Consider the following 20,518-nt stretch of genomic DNA (forward strand, 5'->3'; position numbering starts at 1 on the left):
CCCTAACTCCTTCCCTACCCCATCCCTCTGGGTTGTCCCAGAGCACTGGTTTTGAGTGCCCTGCTTCATGTGTTGAACTTGCACTGGTCATCTATTTTACATATAATAATATACGTTTCAACAGTGTTCTCTCAAATCATCCCACCCTTGCCTTCTCCCACAGAGTCCAAGTGTGTTTTTTACATCTGTGTCTCTTTTGCTGCCTTGCATATAGGATTGCCATTAGTCCTGACACTGTGCAGGTCTCCCCCCACCCACCCAAGAGGCCTGTGTGAAGCTCTGGGAAGCCAGAAATGCCTCCTCAGGGGGTCTCAGGTTTCTGCACTCACAACCAAGCCCTTTGAGGATCCCTTCAGGATCCATGAAGAAACAGACTTTTTTTTTTTTAACCCATTTTTGCCTTACGCTTTTTCCTTAGAGAATAAAAATATTATTAAGAATCTGCTGAAGATAAAAGACAGACGTGTTACTAAATATGGCTCTCTAGACCATCAGCCTGGACTCCCAGCTCCTGGACAGTCTGTGGTTGAACATGAGCGCAAGGCCTCTTGGCTTCATCTTCTCGCCATTCCCCTCATCACAGGGTCTGCTTCCTTCATCCCGAGTCACCAGAGCAGCTTCCTGGGCCCTAATCTCTCTGCCCAAATGCTCAGATCACTCATTCTGCCAGATGACTCACTCTGTTTATCCAGGGAGACCCAGTGATAGAGTGGACAAGACATGGGTTTCGAGTCAGTCAGGACTGATTTCAAAGTACACCTTTGCCACCTTTGCTTTATTTGGCAAATATTAAGTCACTGATTCTCTTAACCACCCTGTGAGGGCAAATATTATCCTTGTCTCCTTGTTTCAGATGAGGAAACTGAGACCCAGAGAGGTTTTGCAACTTGCCCAAGGTCACACAGTTGGTGAGTGGCAGAGCTGGGTTTCAAATCTCAGCACATGGGCTGCAGAGTGCCTGCCTGCTTGGGAGCATGTCTCTGTGCTGACTCGGTGAACTAGATGGCCCCATCCTACACTCACTGCGTCACCAGGGCAAATGCCAATACTAGCCTAGGTTTCATCATTGTAGCCCAAATATAACCATCTCAAATGGTAATGCAGGGATTAATGTTAAAAAAACAAAAAAAAAATGGAAATGCATATAAATGCTTTATAAAGCCCTATACAAATAGTAACACTTCTACAGTTTTTACTTTGCTTGAAGAACCTTGCATTATTTGTGAAATCAAGTCCAAATTTCTTACTGTGGCTTTCAAAATCATCAAAAGGTGCATCAAGCCAGCTTTCCACACTCTTCTTCACTATCCTTCACAGGCCTATTTCTTTTCTGTTTTATTTTTTAATTAGTTTTTATCATTTGTTACTTCTCTTGAATTTTCAAAGTAAATTGCTATATCATATGTCAATATGGGCAGTATCTGTATCCCATCCCATTGCCTTTTACTTTCTTAATTTTTATTGGAGTATAGTTGATTTACCATGTTCTGTTAGTTTCAGGTGTACAGCACAGTGAATCATTTATACATATCTTCCACATATGTGTTCGATAACATCTTATGGAAAAACACAAATGAACATTTTGGCCAATGCAATACATATATTCACTCTTTTTTAGATTCTTTTCCCCATATAGGTCATTACAGACTATTTAGTAGAGCTCCCTGTGCTATACAGTAGGTCCTTATTAGTTTTATATATAGTAGTGTGTATGTGTTAATCCCAATCTCCCAGTTTATCCACGCCCCCACCATTGCAGTAACCATTTGTTTTCTTCACAGACTTATTTCTGTCTTTACACTGTCAGGCTTACTGACTCCCCAAGACTTTCCCCAATTCATGGCTCTTTTTCTGTGCCTTGCCTTCTCCCATCAGCCTTCTCAGCTAATTCATCTAATCTGCACTGATCTTTTTCTTTTGTGATCCTGACTTCTCCTCTCCCTTTCAAGGACAAGTAGCTCATCTTCCCAACTTAGTTTTATATTCCCCGAGGGCAGGAGCCACGTCTTACTTCTAGTGTATATGTTATGTCTCCCCGACATACAGGAGCCTATTTTTTCATTCTCCCACCCCACCCCCAGAGTCTCGTCCCAGCACTAGGCCTTCAGGAACTTGTGGATTTGTTTTAGATGTGCACAGCATCTGCTCGAGTGCTCGGCACACAATGAGAACTCCATAAGTCTTATTTTTAGAGGCAATCTGTTACCACATAAGGACTACCAGAAATTACTCATACTCTTTGTGTAAATGGATTTATACAATTAAAATGTTTAGGAGCTGGAATAAGGATGAGGGAAAGAAAAGCATGAGACTTTTTTTTTAAAGCTGAAAGGAACAATAGAACTTCTAGTCCAAATGTTTTCACTGGTGTGTCACAGAACAGGTGTGAGGATTGTTGAAAACAATTTTTTTATTAATGATCATTAACATGTCAACTTTGCAGATGATTTACTACTTTTTATGAATCGAAGTGGATTTCAGGTTTCCCCAGTAGTAAGCTCCTTTTTATTCAATTGTTTTCTTGACTGGAAAGGCTAAGTCTAACTACTTTCTTTTTCAGATGAGGAAACTGGGGCTCAGAGAAGGGACTGGTTCAAGGTCACATGGAGAGTTAGCAGAGGCATGGAGGCAAAATCTGAGGGCACCTTGTCTTCTGGGGAATGGTCCTGCACTGTCTTCAGGTCCTCCTTCATAAGTAAATCAGAAAGAATCAGTGTGATTGAAGACCAAAACAAAGCAGAATTCAGAAAAACCCACAGTCTTACTGCTGTAGGAAAATGTTTGTCTCCTGATAAGGGATCAAAGCTGAGGAAAGATTTCTTTTGGAGACACAAGGCAAGAAGATTTTGTGAACTCCCCATTTCCTGGCCATCTGTTAAAAATCACTCTAGAAAGTGTATATTTACCCCTTAGACTTTACCTTGTCTTTGTACAAATATCCATCCCTGGATATAGACACTCAGAAAGTCCAGTTGGAAAACCACAAACTCCATCAACAGAGTCAGAACCTTCCCCATTTTAATCTGTAAGAACAGAATAATAAACTTATTTAAATTTTTTCATAATATTTGAACTGTTTGAGTAGTAGAACTGAACAACTTTCTGAAAAATTTGCACGAAACAACAATTAGATTGTCTCTATCTGAATAAATGCAATTTAAAAAGAGTAAGATTCCTTCAACAAGCCCTGCTTTCAAATTATCCAGATTATTGGTTAAAATGTACTTGCTTTTCAGAGATCTATTTAGTACATAAAATAGTTTTTGTTTCAAAATTTTGAGTTAAACATTTGCAATGTAATTATACTGTAAATTCTTAGTATCTCAGTGGCATCCTATTTTTTAAATTTTTTAAGAGAATGGATTGGACAAGATAGTCTACATGTCCTCTTCCACAACCTTCTGTAACATGGCAGAAGAAAACAGAAAGCAAAGTGTAGATGGGTTTTCCTTGCATTCACTAAGGCTTTTAATAAGCCCTTTAGACACCTGGAAAGCAGAGGAAGTTTTTGAATAAATGTGTGTTTCTCTTTTTTACCCTTGCAAAATTTATGTCAGCCGAATATTACAGGATCGAGGGCTTTTTTTTGTTTCCAGTTAAAATCAATCTGACCAACTAGAGACACAGTGATCCAGCAATAAAACTATGGCTGAAGTTTATGATCTGTTAGAAGCCAAATACACTTGTCAGCTAAGAGCTTTGCTCACTGGAATGAATCGTTGAATTTCCGAAGCTCAACTGAATTGTCCAAGGGTCCGTCAGTTTCCTTTATGATAAGAAACTTGGCAGTGTTGGCTAAAAGGGTAGGATGATGAACAACCAAATGGGGAAACTGCTTTGTGCCCTGAAATGTGATAATATGATTTTCCTAGAGAGAGTCATAGTTTAACTTTCCTAATTATCACACAGAATAAGCCCCATAGAAAACTCCCCCTACCAAACAGCTAGATGAAAAATCCCATCACCTTCCTCCCCTCCCCCCAAAGCAGTAGAACGTTGTGATTTACAAAGACGTAAGAAAAATGTTTTAAACATCTTAAAAGTCAAGTTTTAGGAAGATAAACTAACCTGAGACAAATGTTACATTTGAATCTTGTAAAAAATAAAATCAGACATGGCTGTGTCCAAATTAGACACTGAAAAGGAGAAGGGTAAGAGATTTTCAGGCTTGAAGTACCTGAATAATTGCCTTCATGCATTGTCCACTTTGTGTGTAGCAGTCACTCCCCAAATAACCTAGAATCAGAGCATATCCATTGAGTTCATCCAGGCCAACACTACTCCAGATAGGAAAACTGAGACCCAGTGAGAACTATGACTTATCCTCACAGCTTCTTAGCTGTACGAAGATCAGAACCTCAGATCCTGGGACTCTGTTATGAAACACCACCTCTAGGTTCTTTTCTGGACAAGTTGGACTTTATGAAACAACTGTGTTCTGACAGAAATATGACTTAACATAGTCTGAACCCAAAGAATTTCTCTTCTATATGGAAGACTTAAGAAACAAACCAAACAGACAGGTCCTAGGAAGACCTAAATGATAAGCTCTGAAAGAATTCATCATTCAAGCTTGTCAGGGAGTGTATTTTCTCTCAACTCAGAATCTCCTGATTCCAAAAGTCAATAACAAGGAAATCTCAGTGCTCAGCAGTAAAGTTACTTTTAAGTCTAGAATGTGATCATTGGGTTCAATAGGCAGATTCAGGTGTCACTTAAAATTGGGCCTGCTGGCATGTAATAAACTTTAGATCTTAGCTGTGTGTTACCATAACTTTTCTGCCATCATCACGGTGTGCATGTGTGTGTTCTTCATAAGCTCTGAAAATTGTTCCAGTAAATATTTGTTTAGGACTTCCTGGAATAGCTAAAAACCCATTACAGTTGCTTTGAACTTAGATCCTTCAGTTTTCCACCCTTCTTCAGTGTTCACATGAGAGCCAGTCTTATTCATTCATTCATTATGGACATATTTATTGAAGGGTTATATATTCCAAATCACTATGGCAGGTGTTAATGCTGTGAAAGGAAAAGGGGCTTGAGGAGTGAGTGACTTGGCTGAAGATTACCCAGAGCACACCCTATTCACCTCTCCTATTTGCCCAACAGTCACTTTGTGAGCCAGAAATTACCTTATATTTTACGTTGTACCCAACATTCTGTTAAGATCTAATGTATCCCAAAGTGCCAGGTAACTAAATCTGACAGATAATTAGCTCTAATGTTCCTTTTTAGGGTCATGTTGATAGCAAACACAAAATAATGGTTGAAAAATCAAATTAATAAAAATGATGTATAACTAATCACATACTGTTGCCCAGGGAAACATGGGTCAGGTGCATTTCCAGACCCCATTCAGTAATGACATCTATTTTGATGGTCTTTTCCCAGGATCAACAGGCACATATGATTTGCTGTCTGATATGACATGTGTTCAGAATGGGGGGCTGTATATCCCTTTCATTCCCATTCCATTTCAACTCATCTTTCGTGTGGCTCAGCTGGTAAAGAATCCACCTGCAATGTGGGAGACCTGCATTCGATCCCTGGGTTGGGAAGATCCCTTGGAGAAGCAAAAGGCTACCCAATCCAGTATTCTGGCCTGGAGAATTCCATGGACTATATAGTCCACGGGGTCGCAAAGAGTCGGACATGACTGAGTGGCTTTCACTTGTAAAGGATGAGATAATTTCGTGTACTAAGCACCAACTCTCATTCTTCATTAAAACACTCTAGAATGAGACTATTCTGATTGTTTTCACAGACTTGTGAAGGCCATATGAATAATCTGAATATATGGCGAAGACAGTAAATTAATAATCTAAAGAAGGGATAATTGCAAATCATCTTGTTCATCACACAAATCTCAAATCCTTTGTTATACATTTGTGAATGGAACATACCTGGCAGATATATTCTGATGTCCAACCAATGCAAATACCAAATAAGTCACTTTGCTATATTATTGCCATGATTACAGCAACAAATGCATCACTCTCTCTTGTTTTGACTCGTCTTTGGGAATACAGTTATAACATCTTCTTTAATGAATTCATAATTTCTATTTCTTGGATTTGCATGCCAATCTTTCTCATTTTACAGATATAAAAGTATTAAATCACCAATGGTATTAGACAGAAAAACAGTTGGCTGTTGTGTGGGTTGGTGTGTGTGGTGAGGGCAGTGTGAAATCAGACTTTCAATTCCTAGAGAGATCTCTATTTGAATTGTTTTATTGTTCTTTCTAATTTTAATTTTTTAAGGCTGATACCAATGGGCATTCATGGAAAAGTATCAGTATGTTTTTAAAAGGACATATACCCTTAATATGTAAATTCTAATCATACAAAGAAGACCTTAATTTGTAAATATTTGAACAGTATAGACCAAGGCAAAGAGAATACTTTGTCATCAACTCTTCTCAAGAGCCTAAAGAATTTTTCTAACTAATTCAAATGTTCATTTTTAGTGAATATTTATTAACTGAAAGCTAACTATAGCATATAAGAATTTTATATAAAGTTTATCCAATAAAACACAGTATCATTTGATCACATTTTCAATATTTCACTTTCCCTATTAACAGCCCAAAATATGGCACTCATTTTTTTGAAATGATGTCACTATTTGGCATAGAAGTCTATTTACACGAGAGTGCATTTCATTTTCCATTTATTCCAGTAACTTGAAAACAATTATTTGCAACTAAATCTAACAGTATTTGTACAAGTACTTTCAAGCTAAAATACTGCTAAAAAATTCCAACACACATGCAGTTTAATATGTTTACATGATCACATATATTTATTATAAAACCTGTGACTTTAAGCACTTTATAGGATGTGAATACAGGAGTCACTCTACTGTCTAATGAATCATGGCCACGTCTGACAGAGAAGATGCTGCGGAGCAGAAGAGTCCTGTGGTCAATGGAGTTGAAATGGGTTGGCTACTCGGACTGTTCAGGAATGCTACTGCGCCCTCAGAAAATCACTTCATAGCTCCAGTCACACAAAACTGCAGCGGATTTTCGAGTATAAGCCCTTAGCAACCAAGAAACTGGTAGCGCAAGCAGCACTGGCAAAACACACTCTTATTATGCAGGTGCGCTGTGTTTTAAGCAAAGTCGATATTGAAACTCCAAACATACAAAAAAGATAAATTAGACAGATTATTTGTGTTATAAAATGGTTTTCTGCTTTATAAAAGGATTGATTCACAAGTTTCCTCTAAATGGCAGCTCTCCTAATGCTTTTAAAATACAATTTAACTTACAAAACTTCAATTTATACGTGACTTTTTGCACAACCATTGTGGGAAGCAAAGTACACCTATATACAGTACTTACTTTTCTCTCAGGATTTAGGTGTCTTATTGTCTTTGTAAAAGACACTTAAGCCAAAATTTATATTTTAAGCCACTGAAATAGAAAGTCAATACTGCCTCTAAAACATGGATATTCCAAAATTATGTTTGTGATTTTTTGTATTTACAATTTGGGGATTCATCTTTACAATGTACATCTTTAGATAGCAGAAGTATATAGCTATTTTCAGGCCATAATATTCAGCCCTATTCTGCAGAAATTCGTTTTTACTTTTGTGGGTGTTCTCCCTGTTTAGCTGTGTAACTCTCAAAAGATGTTAATGGTGGTTACACAGTAGCTAGCCCATGATGTATCAGTGTTATACTTCATTGTACAGAATCATCTTCAAAAACTCAACTTCCTGCATTTCACTGCTGTCCCCACTGTTTTTTCAGGTGGTCATTCAGATAAGGTTCTCCTTTTTTAGTACTAAGCTCTCTGCAGGGTGTAGGGGTGAGGGGGTGTGCAGAGATCCTGACTACTGTATCTCTGCACCCCCTTAGCACACAGCACAGAGCCTGGCCCCTAGGAAGCAAGCACTCAATTACTTAGTGAATGAACGAGGAAATGACTGGATTAGGAGAATTGTCTAGAAGGATTCCTTCAGTCTAGGTTCCAATCCAGTTATGTTTCTGGAATGTGTACAGCCATAATGAATTTCTAGAGTCTGAGAAATCACAGAATGTCTCTCTTTTTCATTAGACACTTTTCATAAAATCCATAGAATATTGAACCCTTGATGAAATGAAAATATTTAGACAAATTAAATCACCTTAGAGGCCAGAGGATAAAGCAGAGGAAACTGAAGGGTCATTTCCTTACTCACCAACTGCTGGAGGGAAGTAACAAGGCACACAGGCTGACCAAAGTCCAGAACCAAATTAGACTTTTGGCAATTGTGTCCAGACTGAAAAGTGGTGCTTTTGAGTGTTTTGATACAAACTTAGACACAGGTATATTCAGAAACAGCAGAAGCAACTAATTAAGAGCTAGAATCAGAGGGAATTACCATTTGCCAGATATACAGATCTGTTTCAGGCAGGGCCAGGGGAGATCGCATTCTGCTGGCTGGAACCATTTCGCTGTGCTTGTGCTCATACCCATTATAAGCTGCATGTGAAATAAAAGTGAAATAGCAAAATCCAGCTGTAGGAGATAAACATAAAAATCCTAAAATAAAATATGTTTTAAAGTACTTGAGTGGATAAAGCAAAACAATACAATCAGTGGGGATGCTAATAAGTTAAAAAACATAAAGTGTTTGTGATTGCATTAAAAAAATAAAGCTTCACAGTATATGGTGTTTTATGCCTTTAAATGAAATAGTCTGGACCACATTCAAACGATTTCATCTTAAAATCTAACACAAAATAAAGTACACATCTAAGAAGCACGAGGATTTAAAATTAAACCATAGTTATTAAGCAAAAGAGTTTATGAATTTGAGTTCTTCCAGGAGGCCGCTTTAAAATCATGTAACTAAATGAATAGTAAGCTATCTCTGCTTAAAATGAATGAATTAGTTTTTCTATAGAGACTAGTATTTAACAGAAATGACTTTATTTTCAGGAGAATACGAACATTGAAGTGGAATCACGACAGCAGTGGTTCTAGGCATAGAGTTTAAACCAAAAAACTCTCTTAATAGAAGATGGATGTTAATGTGCCTTCATAATCATTCCCTCAAATACCTACCTCAGTGTTCTATGTTTATCACTGCACCAAATGAGAGCAGACATGACAGACTCGTTGTAAATCTTATGTGTATAAGAGGAGATGGTTTCCGGGAGCTATCTCCAAGTTCAACGGGCAGATCACTCCTGCTCCTCTTCTATGAAACGTAAAATCTCCGGACATTAACCTTCCTGTAAATCATTTCAGCCCACCATTTTAAACTTCAATCTAATGGATTTAAATAAGAATTATGATCTCCAAAGAATGAACACGTAAGCTTGTCACTGTAGATGTTCGGAGATTTTAGGGTATTAAAGGCATTTATTTTCCTGAATGTCCTTTACATTTATATATACACAGTTACCTTCTATTGTTAAAAAAACGATTTTGCACCAGTAGTTACTAATCCAAATAATTTGGACTTAAGTAATTTCTAATTGAAAGCCTATCACATGAATTGTTTATAGTGACAGACAATAAACTATTAGTCATTTTAAAGCTTTAAAAGTAAGTCATCAGGATCCACTTCAATCTCCACATGATAATAAAGGATTATTATGTGCAGTAACCTATTTATGAAAAGGAAACAGTGTGCTTCTTTCAGATGCCATCAATTGCTTTAATAAGGAACTGAAAAGCTCAACTACTTTATATGCAGATCACCACCCCAGTTGCATAAGGATTTACAATAGACAAAACAAAACTATTTTTTGTTGTAAAGAAGGGCTGTTTGTTTAAATCACACAATAATATTTGCATCTAAAAATTATGTACAGGCTAATAAGGCTTCAAAAATGTTATGTAGACTTGGTTAGTTTCAAATCATTTTAATTCTAACACCAAAACGAAAAGCTTGCTCAAGCCAAGGAAAAATTCAAGCAATACTCGCCTGAAGGCGGCAGGGGAAGAAAAGATGCCTATTTTCTCCATTTAGGCATTTATTAATTGCGTTGGAGACGCACAGGGTACATCATTTGATAGCTCCCTGTTAAAGCTTCCATAAACTCAAGAGGAAAATGCTGCTTTCTCTGAAAATGGGAAAATTGAGATGGATTCTGAGTCTAACCTTTAATCCTAAAAGAAATTGCAAGTAACGTATACATTTGTCTCTTTTGCCTTGAATTTGCAGAGAACTTACTTGGGATGTTTAAATCTCACCTTTGAAGTCTTCCTTCAAGGTATTTAATGGCTGTATATCTTTATTAAATGAGGTGTGTGGCGGCCTCTACTGGTGTGTGTTTATAGAAAATGTTTCAATAGGCAGAAAAAATATTAATTTCAATTAAAAAGTTAGAAATACAGACTCTTTCATTTAAATATAAAAATATCTAATTTAATGCAGGAAAAATATATTACAAGTTGTGTAATGTACTCTTTAATTAGGAAAATAATCTAAAACACTGACCATGTTAGTGTAAAATAATGATTTACAGAAGGGCATTAATTGTTCAATTCACTCTGATATTGGGTTAAATATATTTTATTAATGAATTACTAATCCCAACTGAGGTGGTTTATTACCTCTAGTCCACTGTTAAATCCCCTTAGTTGACTTAAATAAAATCACTTAGAACAAACCCAAAGGAAAGGAAACATTTTACAGTTAAATCTATAAAGTCCTAGAACTAGAATCATTTGATGACAAGCTGGTTTCTATAACTCAAGCAAACTGTACGTTGACTTAATATAGCTGACATTTCAATCTATTTTACAGTGTTTTTAATTTCAAAAATACAACACATTAAAATATGTTCAATTTATCAAAGCTAAAAGCAACATTTAAGTAATGTACTTAAAGTGCAAAGGCACTTTAACATGAAGAAGTGATGCCCAGTGGCTATGCTTGGTAACTGAAGTCCGAAATACCATATATCATTATTTACAAAAGAATTTATAGTCTCAAAAGATCTTTGGAGATCTTCTACAAAATACACTAAATATCCATTTTCATTTGAAAAGTTTGCTTACTGTTTCTTCATTCACTATAATCTCCTCTTCCCATTCCCACACTGGAAAAATAAAAGAAGAAAAAGGAAACACAGCCATAAACAAAGTATATGAAAAATTGCATTGTAGAAACATTCATGTTCAATGATGATTCCTAAGGAAAGAAGGGGCGGGGGGAAAGGTGGGGGAGAGAGGAGAGCAAGAGAGAAATAATTTAAAGGAAAACTTGAAAAAGCAGTATCATTGCTTCACCCCATCCCCCAAACATCTTCAAAGTCCCCCACTGAGGCTGAGAAAGGGAGAACAGACACACACTAAAGCAAATGCCCAGCTTCCAAGAGTTTGGAGCAGCATCCTTTGATGCCAGAGGGTTGTCAATGATTTCCCTTCACAGCTGACTGATTGCAGTTTGTTTTTCCAGAACTTCGAGGTAGTCTGGTTCTGATTGCGGCTTAGCTTGCAGTAAAGGGTGGTCTGCTTTAGACTGCCCCACAAAGCATTTCCTGGGAGTTCCATATAAAACGGTTTTATTGATTCTGTCTTGGTTTTGGCGTCGAGATTCATAGGAAGGGGTGAACTGCCTTTTAGGTAAGGTACAAAAGTTATAGTGGACGAGTCCAGCACTGGGCAGCTCCTTGACCCGCTCAGCGATATTCTGATACAGCAGCTCCGGCTCTCTCGGGGCCTGCTTTTCCAGCAACTCCGTGGCACTGATAGTGTAAGCAAGTGTGGCTGGCTCTTCTTTCTTCTCCTCCAGGTTGCTGTAACTGAATTCTTGCAGGTTTCGGTAATAGGCCACCGGGTCTCCTTCCTTCTGCATGTAGATGGGGTTTTGGCACATCTGGCCCACAGGTGGAGGGATGTAGTTATAGACGTGGCCGTCTGCTTTATCCTGGGTCTCGGTGTTGTAAGAGCCGTACTGTAACTGGAAGGAACTTACATCTAAGTTGTTGGCACTCCGAGGAACACTGGGCACCCCCTTCCGGCGTTTCAGGACAAAGACAAATAAGCCAGCGCCAAAACAGACAGATAAGATAAAGACAACCAGCAATCCTAAAATTAAGACAGAAAGTGGAACTTCCGTGTGCAGTTCAGGGTAAGAACTGGGAGACACACTGAGTGAGCGAGGTGTGTCTGTGTTGTGATTCATTGACAAAACGGTTCCGTCTGACAAGTTCGGACCGTCTGGACAGATCGCCTCCCTCCCCAGAAACTTCAGGATCTCCCCGGCGTGTTTTGCGGGAGATTCACAGGTCACCTCATTGATGATGACAGGGGAATTGGCATGCTCTGTCCAGTCCTTCAGTCCCATGATGTCACAGGTGCAGTCCCAGGGATTCTCTTGGAGATCAATCTGGATAAAAGCGGGAAGCTGATCTAGAACTCCTTTCACTGGCAGGTGAGAAAAATGGTTGTTTCTCAGATTCAGCCTGGTGAGGGCCGTGCCCCCAAATATGTTATCAGGCAGGGACCGCAGCAGGTTGTTATTCAGAAACAGCAGCTGTAGGTTAATCAAAGCATCAAAGGTCAGCGGCTTAATTTCCTTAATGACATTATACTCTAAATAGAGATACTGCAAGCTCTGCAGCCCATCAAACATAGCTGGAAACAGCACTTCAAGGTAATTGCCGTTTAGATAAAGTCTGCGTAAACTGGTCAGGTTTGTGAAGGCACCTTCCTGAATGACTGCAATCCTATTGTTGCCTAGATGCAGCAGATCCAAAGAACTGTATTCTAGGAGATCGTTCTTATACACCGTTTGAAGATAGTTCCCTGTCAGGTAGAGTTTCTTTGGACTGGTGGGTTTGGGCTGCAGGTCGGAGATGTTGGTGAACTTCCGTTCTTGGCAGTTGACGTTCAGCCCATTGTCGGAGCTCTGAGAGGTGCAGACACAGCTGCTGGGGCAGGTGAGGGGCACCGGGGACTTGGTCTGGTACACCATGATGGGGCCAAAGCTCTGCCTGTCTTTCGACACTGTGACCCGGGGGGTGGGACGGTTTCTCATTTTGGGTGGCCGGCTGGCTTTTGGAGCCCGGGTCGGGTTGAGAGCAGGATTCAGGGTAGGTGACAGCCTCGGGATGTGTGTGTCAGCGTGGCTGCCCCTCTGAGCCGAGTCGCCGGTACTTTTTCTGGGGCAGAGGTCTTGCCTGGTCAGCTGGGTGACATCTTTGCCGTGCAAGCGGAAGGGGGTTTCACAGACAATCTCCCCCACGAAAACGGTGATGGTGTCCAGCCAAGCCTTGAGCGGAAGTAAGTCGCATGTGCAGTTCCAGGGGTTCTCCTCCAGCTGGATCTCCATGATGCCCCCAATGTGCTCGAGGACCCCTGCGAAAGGCATCAGTTTCAGTCGGTTCCCACGCAGGTCTAGGTGGGTCAGCAGGACGAAGCGGAACACATTGCTGGGCAGCGACAGTAGGAGGTTGTCGTTCAGAATGAGCACTTTGAGCTTGTTCAGCTTGCTGAAGGCCCCCGCCTCGATGGCGCTGATGTAATTGTAGTCGGCCTGCAGGTACTCCAGGCTCTCTAAGCCCAGGAAGGTGTCCTCCCTCAGCACCTCGAGCTTGTTGTTGTTGAGGTGCAGCCTCTTCAAGGTCTTCAGCCCGCTGAACGCCCCGGTGCGGATCTCCTGCAGCCCGTTGTTGCCCAGGTGGAGAGTCACCGCGTTGGAGTAGTTGACAAACTCGTTGGGGTACAGTCTGGTCAGGAGGTTGCCATTGAGGAAGAGCTGATAGATTCGGTACTGGGGGGGCTGGAGCAGGCTGACCGTTGTAAATCCTTTGTTTTCGCAGTTAATATTCAGGACGTTCTCCTTCTCTTCGCACAGGCAGCGGATCTTGCAAATGTCTTTGGCAGTTTTGCGACTCTCCGTCTCTAAGATCCCGGCCACGGTTAACACGCTGAGGAACCAGACGCCGCTCAGCATCTTTAGGCGCCGTCGGGGTCAGCTCAGGTACCTACAGGCAAACCTTGGGCGGGGGGCGAGAGAGAGCGGGAGGCGGGGGAGAAAGAAACACGGAGGCCCGATTAAAATGGCAAAGCGAGGGGGCGGCGTGGGAGGGAGGAAGACGGCGGGGAGTGGGCAGCGTGGCAGAATGATATCACTGCGTTTTTTCCCCAGCGGTTTCTGCTCTCCTCCCCTCCCCACCCCACCCCCGGCCCACCCACCCATGCGTCCCGGCACCCACATGCTTGCACCTGATTTCCTGGCGGGTCGCAGCCAGCCGCGGAGTCATTAGTAACCGAGTTGTCCTACTAAATCCAGCCCATCGCCTCCTCCTCCGCCCCTGGGGGATATCTTGAAGCGATCTCGGGCGGCTTGCCCGTCCTGGGCTCACAGCAGAAATTGCTTTACTCTTTTTTTTTGTTGTTTTGTTTTTTTAACTGCGCAAAAAGGGGGTGGGAAAATCAGGGGACTGGAAGCAGGGGGAGGGGAGAGGGTGGACGAGCAAAGACAGCGCGGGGTGCTGGAGGGGGGGGGGGTCGGTTACTCACGCATCAGGAGAAGACGGGACCCCTCTCCTCTGCAGTCCGCCGGTAGTTTAGCATCTTCAGAAAGAGAGGGAGAGCAAGGTAAAAGGGGAAGCCGCTGCTTCCGGAGGGATGCTCTGCTTTCTGCCGGTTGATTTAAATTTTGCTGGGCGGGGGGGGGGGGGGCGGTGTGCGCACGAATTCGGAATCCGGCAGGCGGCAGGAGAGACCGAGGACGCTCGGAGCGGCGGGCAGCTGAGTCCCCTGGGGATCCCGGGGGGTGCGACTGCGCGCGGAGCTGGCGAAGCCTGCCGGCCGGGTCGGCTGGCGACGGCGACGGCCGAGCCCGGGCGCGCACTTCCAGTCCCCCGGCAGTGGCAGCCCTGCGCCTGGCAGTTTGAATTTGAGAGGCTTTGCGGGTTCCCCGGGACAGGGCTGGGGTGACGTCACGGGGGAGGGGGCAGGCCGGGGAGCGAGGGAGCGAGGCGGGGGAGGGAGGGGCAGACGCTTCCCTTCCCCGCCAGTAGCTTCGTCAAGCTCGAATCCCGGCTGCGTCAGTTGCTTCTGAACTCCTCCACCTCCAGCCCGGCGGGCGGCGGGTGGCTGGCGGAGCTCCTGGAGAGGGGGTTCTCCAGGAGCGGCCCCGCAATGGGGTTGGCACCGCCAGGACGCCTCGGGCCCTTCCGAGTGGTTTCTTCCACCTGCCCCTCCCTCCTGGCCCTTCCACTGGGACTGGTGGGGAGGTTGTTGGTGTCTCATTCCAGATTCCGGAGCAGGGGTTCCATCTTCCGTGTGTGCGAAATCTTCGGTGTGTGTGTGCCTCTTTGCTGTGTATGTCAGATCTTCCGTGTGTGTCCCATCTTCCGTGTGTGTGTGTGTGTGTGTGTGCGCACTCGCGCGCCTCTTCGCTACAGGACTGAGCCCGCCTGCCAGCCTCCTAGCTGAGATGCTCTTGGTGCGGAGAGCGGGCTGTGTGTGCACCAGTGTGCCTGTGTGGGAGGACGAGGAGTTCTCCCGGGGGTTCTATGCTTTGCATTTAGAGCTTTGTTTCAGTGCGCAGAGAATTACTTTCTGGGTGGTGACTGGCCAGATATTTGCCTGGATTCTGACAACCAGCCCAGCGTTAGTCTATAGACTGAGATAGACAACAACAAAACCCTTCTCCCCCTGAGGTTTATACTTAGCCAGATAATGAGGTTTAAACGCTTACTCTTAGCCTGAGGGAAGGAGAAGAGAGGTGGGTGTCAGACAGGCACTGCCAGGCTGCGTCTTAGCTGGGAGTGCAGTTCACAAAGGTGCAGAGCCCTCCAGGCTGCAGGGGCCGGGGACCCAGGGGAACAGAAGCCGCCGATGCAGGAAGACTGGCTTCTGAGAAAGAAGAGGGATGACCCGAGTCCTGGCCTGAGACTCAGGAAACCTGGCCTCCGGTCCAGTTTTGTTTCCAGGTGTCTCACGTTGTTTCTGGATCTTCCTGTCCCCACTGGCACAAGGGGGTGGACTATTCTGCCCTTTCCAGGTCTGATAATCAACTGCATTCAGATAGCCTTTCCTCATGAATATTATTGGCCAGGTGTTGGCTTTTTGCCTTCAGTATCTCCTTTTCCCCTAATTATCTATCTTAAGGTCCCCTGGACTTTTAAGTTGCCCAGTTGGAGTCCATTTGCAAAATGGGAATGTCTGCCCATGGCCCAGAAGGGCCAGGGGCTGCCTCTGGTGGGAAGGGGGGGAGGATGAGGCAGCAAAAGTAATGAATGGAAGAGAATGGGAAGAGTTGACCGAGCGAGGACGTGCCAGTCCAGCAAGGCACTTCAGCCGATTCTTCCCTGCCTCCTGGGCCCTGCCTGCCACAGTCCACACAGGGTCCCATGGGTGGGCCAAGGGTGGCAGAGAGGCACTGGCAGAGGTGATAAGCCTTCAAAGAACAGCAAGCCCCCTGCCTCTCCCCTCCTCCTTTCCTGTGAAGCTGAGGTCCTAGAATTGTCCCACCCAAACAAGTTCTTCCCTCCCCAAGAAGGGCTGGCTAGTTTATAAACAGCTCTCAAGCAACCTGTGGCTTTGGCCAGTCTCCTCCGCAATTGGTCACAGGCCTTCTTTCCCCTCCTTTTCTTTTGGGGAAGAGCCCATCCCCATCCAGTAATTCTGGCTTCACCTTGGGCAACACCGTTTCCTTCTGGGCCCTCGAATTTCCCTTTTCTCTGCTAAAGGGCAACAGTAGAGGAACTGCCCCAGAGGGGGAGGAGGTAGCCTCCCACCCACCCTGGCAACTACATCATTAGATGCCAGTGGAATGGTGCAGTGCCAGCACGATTAAACTGCCTTCCAGAGCAGAGGGGCATTTCTTTCTACATATTTCCAAATGTTAAATATACAGAGTTCCTAGAGAGAGATGGTTTATTCAGTCATTCATATAACAACCATTTTATTAATTAGGTTAATATTTCACTGAAGTAGAAGCCAACATGAGAGCTGGACAATACCTTTGCAATCAGATTCATTTTCTAGATGAGGACATTTCCTCAACCAGGGGAAGTGCTGACTTGCTTAAGTTCAAGAATCTATAAAATTAGAAACAGAACCCAGGGATTCTGAGTCCCACGCCAGCAGTTCTCCAAAAACTCACTCCTGCTTACTGTGAATTGGTGGTGGTGGTGGTGTTTTACTGAAATGTGTTCTTAAAAACAAAATTTTTTTAAGTGAAATACAAAATATGAGTTTTAGTTTTCAAAGATTGTAATTTCCTGCAGGACACGGATGACTCTGTCAATACTGTTTTAGGACAGCATCTACTAGGAATTAGGGCGGGGGTTCGTCAATGGATGACGGAGGCAGTTGAAATCCTCGACACCACAGGGCGAGGGAGACGGCGCGGTAGGCTGCCTGGGGGAGCGGCACTGGGGACCCCAAGGGGGCGGCAGCAGTCCCCTCAGACGCGGGTCGGTGGACCCTCCCACCACTGCCGCGTCTCCCGGCGGTCCCCGGGCTGCTGCAGCCGCATCCCCAAACACAGTGACGGGGAACAAATCAGCCTCCACGCCGGAAAGCACTTTAAGGAAGTTTCCTTCGGCCCCACGAGTCGGGAGGCGCAGCCGCGGCTCCGCGCCGGGGACAGCGGCTCCCGGGGCGGTGGAAAGGGGCCAAGTAAACGCGGAGCACGCGGGAGGCAGAGGCGGACGCTAAAATCGGGCAAACGTTCCCAGTCCCCGCGGGGGCGACGAATGGAGAAACTGGGACTCCGCCGCCTCGGTCTCCTTCGCATCTTCCCAAGTGAAGCCGGGCTCGGGTCTCCGGGGCCGCCGGCCGCAAGTTCGGGCGGGCGCGCAGCTCCCCTCCGCCCCGGACGCCACGGGGTTCACGGAGCCCGGCCGACCCGGGGAGGGGGCTTCCGCCGCCCGCCCGCCAGCAGCCTTCGGCCCCCGCTCCGCCTCCCCCGGCCCAGCCTTTCCGGAGAGCTCTTCTGGGAACCCAGGAATCCGGCGAGTCCCGAGAGGCCAGGCCCCGGGCCCGACCGCTCGTGCAGCCCCCTCCTGCTCACGCGCCTCCATCGCCGCGACGGCCGCTCGCGCCCCGCCGCCCCCTTCCTGGGCCCGGCTCGCCGCGTCCTCCGCCCGAGCGGTGGCCGCGCGACGCCCGGAGCCGGACCACGCCCGCCCGCGCGGACGGACGGTCCCGGGGCCGGGCAGCCGGAGCGGGGGCGGCCGGCCACCAGCGTGCGGTCCCCGGCGGATCGCGCCTTCTTTCCCCGCCCGTTCCCTCCGCCGGAGGAGCCGGCTGGCCGGCCGCGTCGCCGCGGCGTCCCCGAGTGCTCAGAACTTACCCGGCGAACGCGCCGCCCGAAGCTTCCCCCGGAGGCGCCCCCGGCATCCGCGAGCCGGGGAGGCGCGGGAGGCGGCGCGGCCTCAGCCCGGCGCGGCCCGGGAGCAAAGGCTTCGCGGCGAGCGCGGGCGGCGCCCCCAAGGGCAGGCAGATCCCCACTGGAGCGGCTCGCCGCCGGGCAGCGCTGCCGGCAGGAAGGAGGGAGGGAACCGGGAGGGAGGCGGGGAGGAGGCGGGAGGGGGAGGAGGCAGGCGAGGTGGAGGGCGGGCTGGCGGACCCCCGCCCGCGCTTATCAATCACCCCGCAGATCAGATGTCCCTGCGCTGCACCCGGACGGCGATGGACAGGCCCACAAACGAGCCTGGCTCGGCTTCTCTGACCTGTGCCGCGGAGCTCGGCTCCCGCCTCCCGGCGGCCCCTCTCGCCTGGAAATCTGCCCAGTCCCTGCAGCTTCCACCGGGAGCTGCGGCGCGGACACGGTCAAGTGATATCAGGATGGCACGGGGTCCGGACCGTAGGCGAGGGGACACTGAGACCTCAGGTTGGAAGTTCTGGACAAGTGAAAGCGGCCAGCTCTCCGAGCCGGCACCGTCCGGGACTGCCGACCCCTTAACTAGTGAGCGCCCGGGGCTCGCAGTTCGCGGGCAGATGTGTAAGGACCCCCGACGAGGCAGTCAACACGGCATTTCCATATAACGTGGAGCCGGGCGACACCAGCGTCCGCCAAAGCCAGTCTTTGGCCACGGCCCAATCCCTGGTTCCGTTTGATTCTTTTCATTCTTCACGAGGTTGCCTGGGTCGACTGGCGCGGACTCGGGGCCAGTCCTTTCGGCTTTCTCCTTTCTTTCGTCTCTGATTAGTAGTCCAGGTGGTTGTGTTTTGATCAAGGGAAGGTGCTATAGTCGAGGGTCATGGTAGCTCCAGAGGGAAGTGCGCCAAAGCCCAGAGCATTGCGTTTCCCTCCACACCCACTTTCCCTGGGTCTCCGGAAGAAAATTACAATTGTATTCATTGAAGACGCGAGCAGGTAGTAGATGCAATGGCACGGAGACTTTACCCCCTCAGTCCTGGAGGAGAGCAGCCTTAAGGAGAGTCATCACTGTCCCCTATCCTTTTTATTCCCTCTCTACAGAGTCTGTAAAACTCCAGTTCTTCAGAAATCCACTCGCTTGGTGGCAGAGAAGGAGAGCTGAGGGGAGGAGGACGTAACATTAGAGCAAAAACTAGCTCTGGGCTAATGAATCTGCCCTGCCATTTGTCTGTTTCAGGGTTATTTCCTGCACGTTTAAACCACGTTCTCCCGGCACAAACTTCCATTTCATTCTTGTCCTTACCCTGGGGAATGTTTTGTGCTTCTTCCTTCTCTTCTAGGCTTTCTTTTCTTAATGGTTTTCTAAGCAGACCACTTTGGGCCTCTTTAATAGAAAATTACTGATAATCTTATGCACGTAGGCAGACTTTATTTTAGTAATAGTCCAGATAATTTTCTCTTATATCTCTGAGGTTTTAAGGAGCATTACTGTTCCTTTTATTGACTTCAGTCCTAAGAAAGCCTTTTTGAAATTCCCCTGCCATTCAGACAAGCAGTTTCAGAATAACAGAGTTCTCACATATGCACATGGGCAGGCTATTTGCAGTTACATATTCAGAAACATTGCTTTTCTTTAATACCCTTATTCATGTAAAACCTGTTCACTATGACTATAGCAGCAGCCTGAACTCATTATATTATTACTGAGAACAGTTAATACAGTTTCTTCTTCTGCCTTTACCTCATTTCCGACGGTGTCATCTTTTTGTGTAGTCATTTAATGGGGGCTATAAACAACTACAAGGCACAGAGCTGAGGGGCTATTCAAAGGCAGAAATAATGACACATTCATGCTGGAAAAAAAAAAAGACACAGTTTACTGAGAAGAGTTGTATGTCCCTCGCCACAAGGGACACACACAAAAGCCATAACATATACAGATGAGATGAGGAACATGCTATTTTATTTTGGTCCAGTAGAAAATTGTAAAATGGGCATGCATCCATTTTAATCAGCCATGTAAGCAAGTCTAATATCTTTATCAGCCTTCAGAAAAGCACTTAGCAGCCTGCCTTTCTGCACAAGACCACACTGACAGTAAGATGAAAAAGAACAGACTTTTTGTCAGCATAACATTTTCAAGTAGGTGAATAGCTATTTCAAAGGATACCCTGAATGCACACATGCACACAAAATCAGGAACAATACAGAACTTTCTG

General features: G+C 45.5%; 1 protein-coding gene across 3 annotated transcripts; it reads right to left on the reverse strand.

Moving 5' to 3' along the window:
• Nucleotides 1–6,655: 6,655 nt before the first annotated feature.
• Nucleotides 6,656–18,432, reverse strand: SLITRK2 (SLIT and NTRK like family member 2). 3 transcript variants are annotated; one of them, XM_043459462.1, is made up of 4 exons: nt 18,270–18,432; nt 14,480–14,533; nt 14,183–14,368; nt 6,656–13,941 (listed from the first exon to the last, which is right to left on the reverse strand). In XM_043459462.1, exon 4 carries the CDS (start codon nt 13,908–13,910, stop codon nt 11,376–11,378), a length of 2,535 nt encoding a protein of 844 aa, XP_043315397.1. In that variant the 5' UTR covers nt 13,911–13,941; nt 14,183–14,368; nt 14,480–14,533; nt 18,270–18,432; the 3' UTR covers nt 6,656–11,375. The 3 variants fall into 3 exon arrangements, with proteins under 3 accessions (XP_043315397.1, XP_043315396.1, XP_043315395.1); XM_043459461.1 differs by having other exon boundaries at nt 6,656–13,953; nt 14,173–14,368; XM_043459460.1 differs by having other exon boundaries at nt 6,656–13,953; nt 18,270–18,431.
• Between the last annotated feature and the right edge of the window lie 2,086 nt (nt 18,433–20,518).

The sequence above is a fragment of the Cervus canadensis genome, chromosome X (genome assembly GCF_019320065.1).
Source record: "Cervus canadensis isolate Bull #8, Minnesota chromosome X, ASM1932006v1, whole genome shotgun sequence".
In the NCBI taxonomy this organism is placed as follows: Eukaryota; Metazoa; Chordata; class Mammalia; order Artiodactyla; family Cervidae; genus Cervus; species Cervus canadensis.

What these genes read in the sequence shown, in the direction of transcription:
- SLITRK2 (XM_043459462.1), bottom strand. Translation starts at nt 13,910, where the DNA reads ATGCTGAGCGGCGTCTGGTTCCTCAGCGTGTTAACCGTGGCCGGGATC.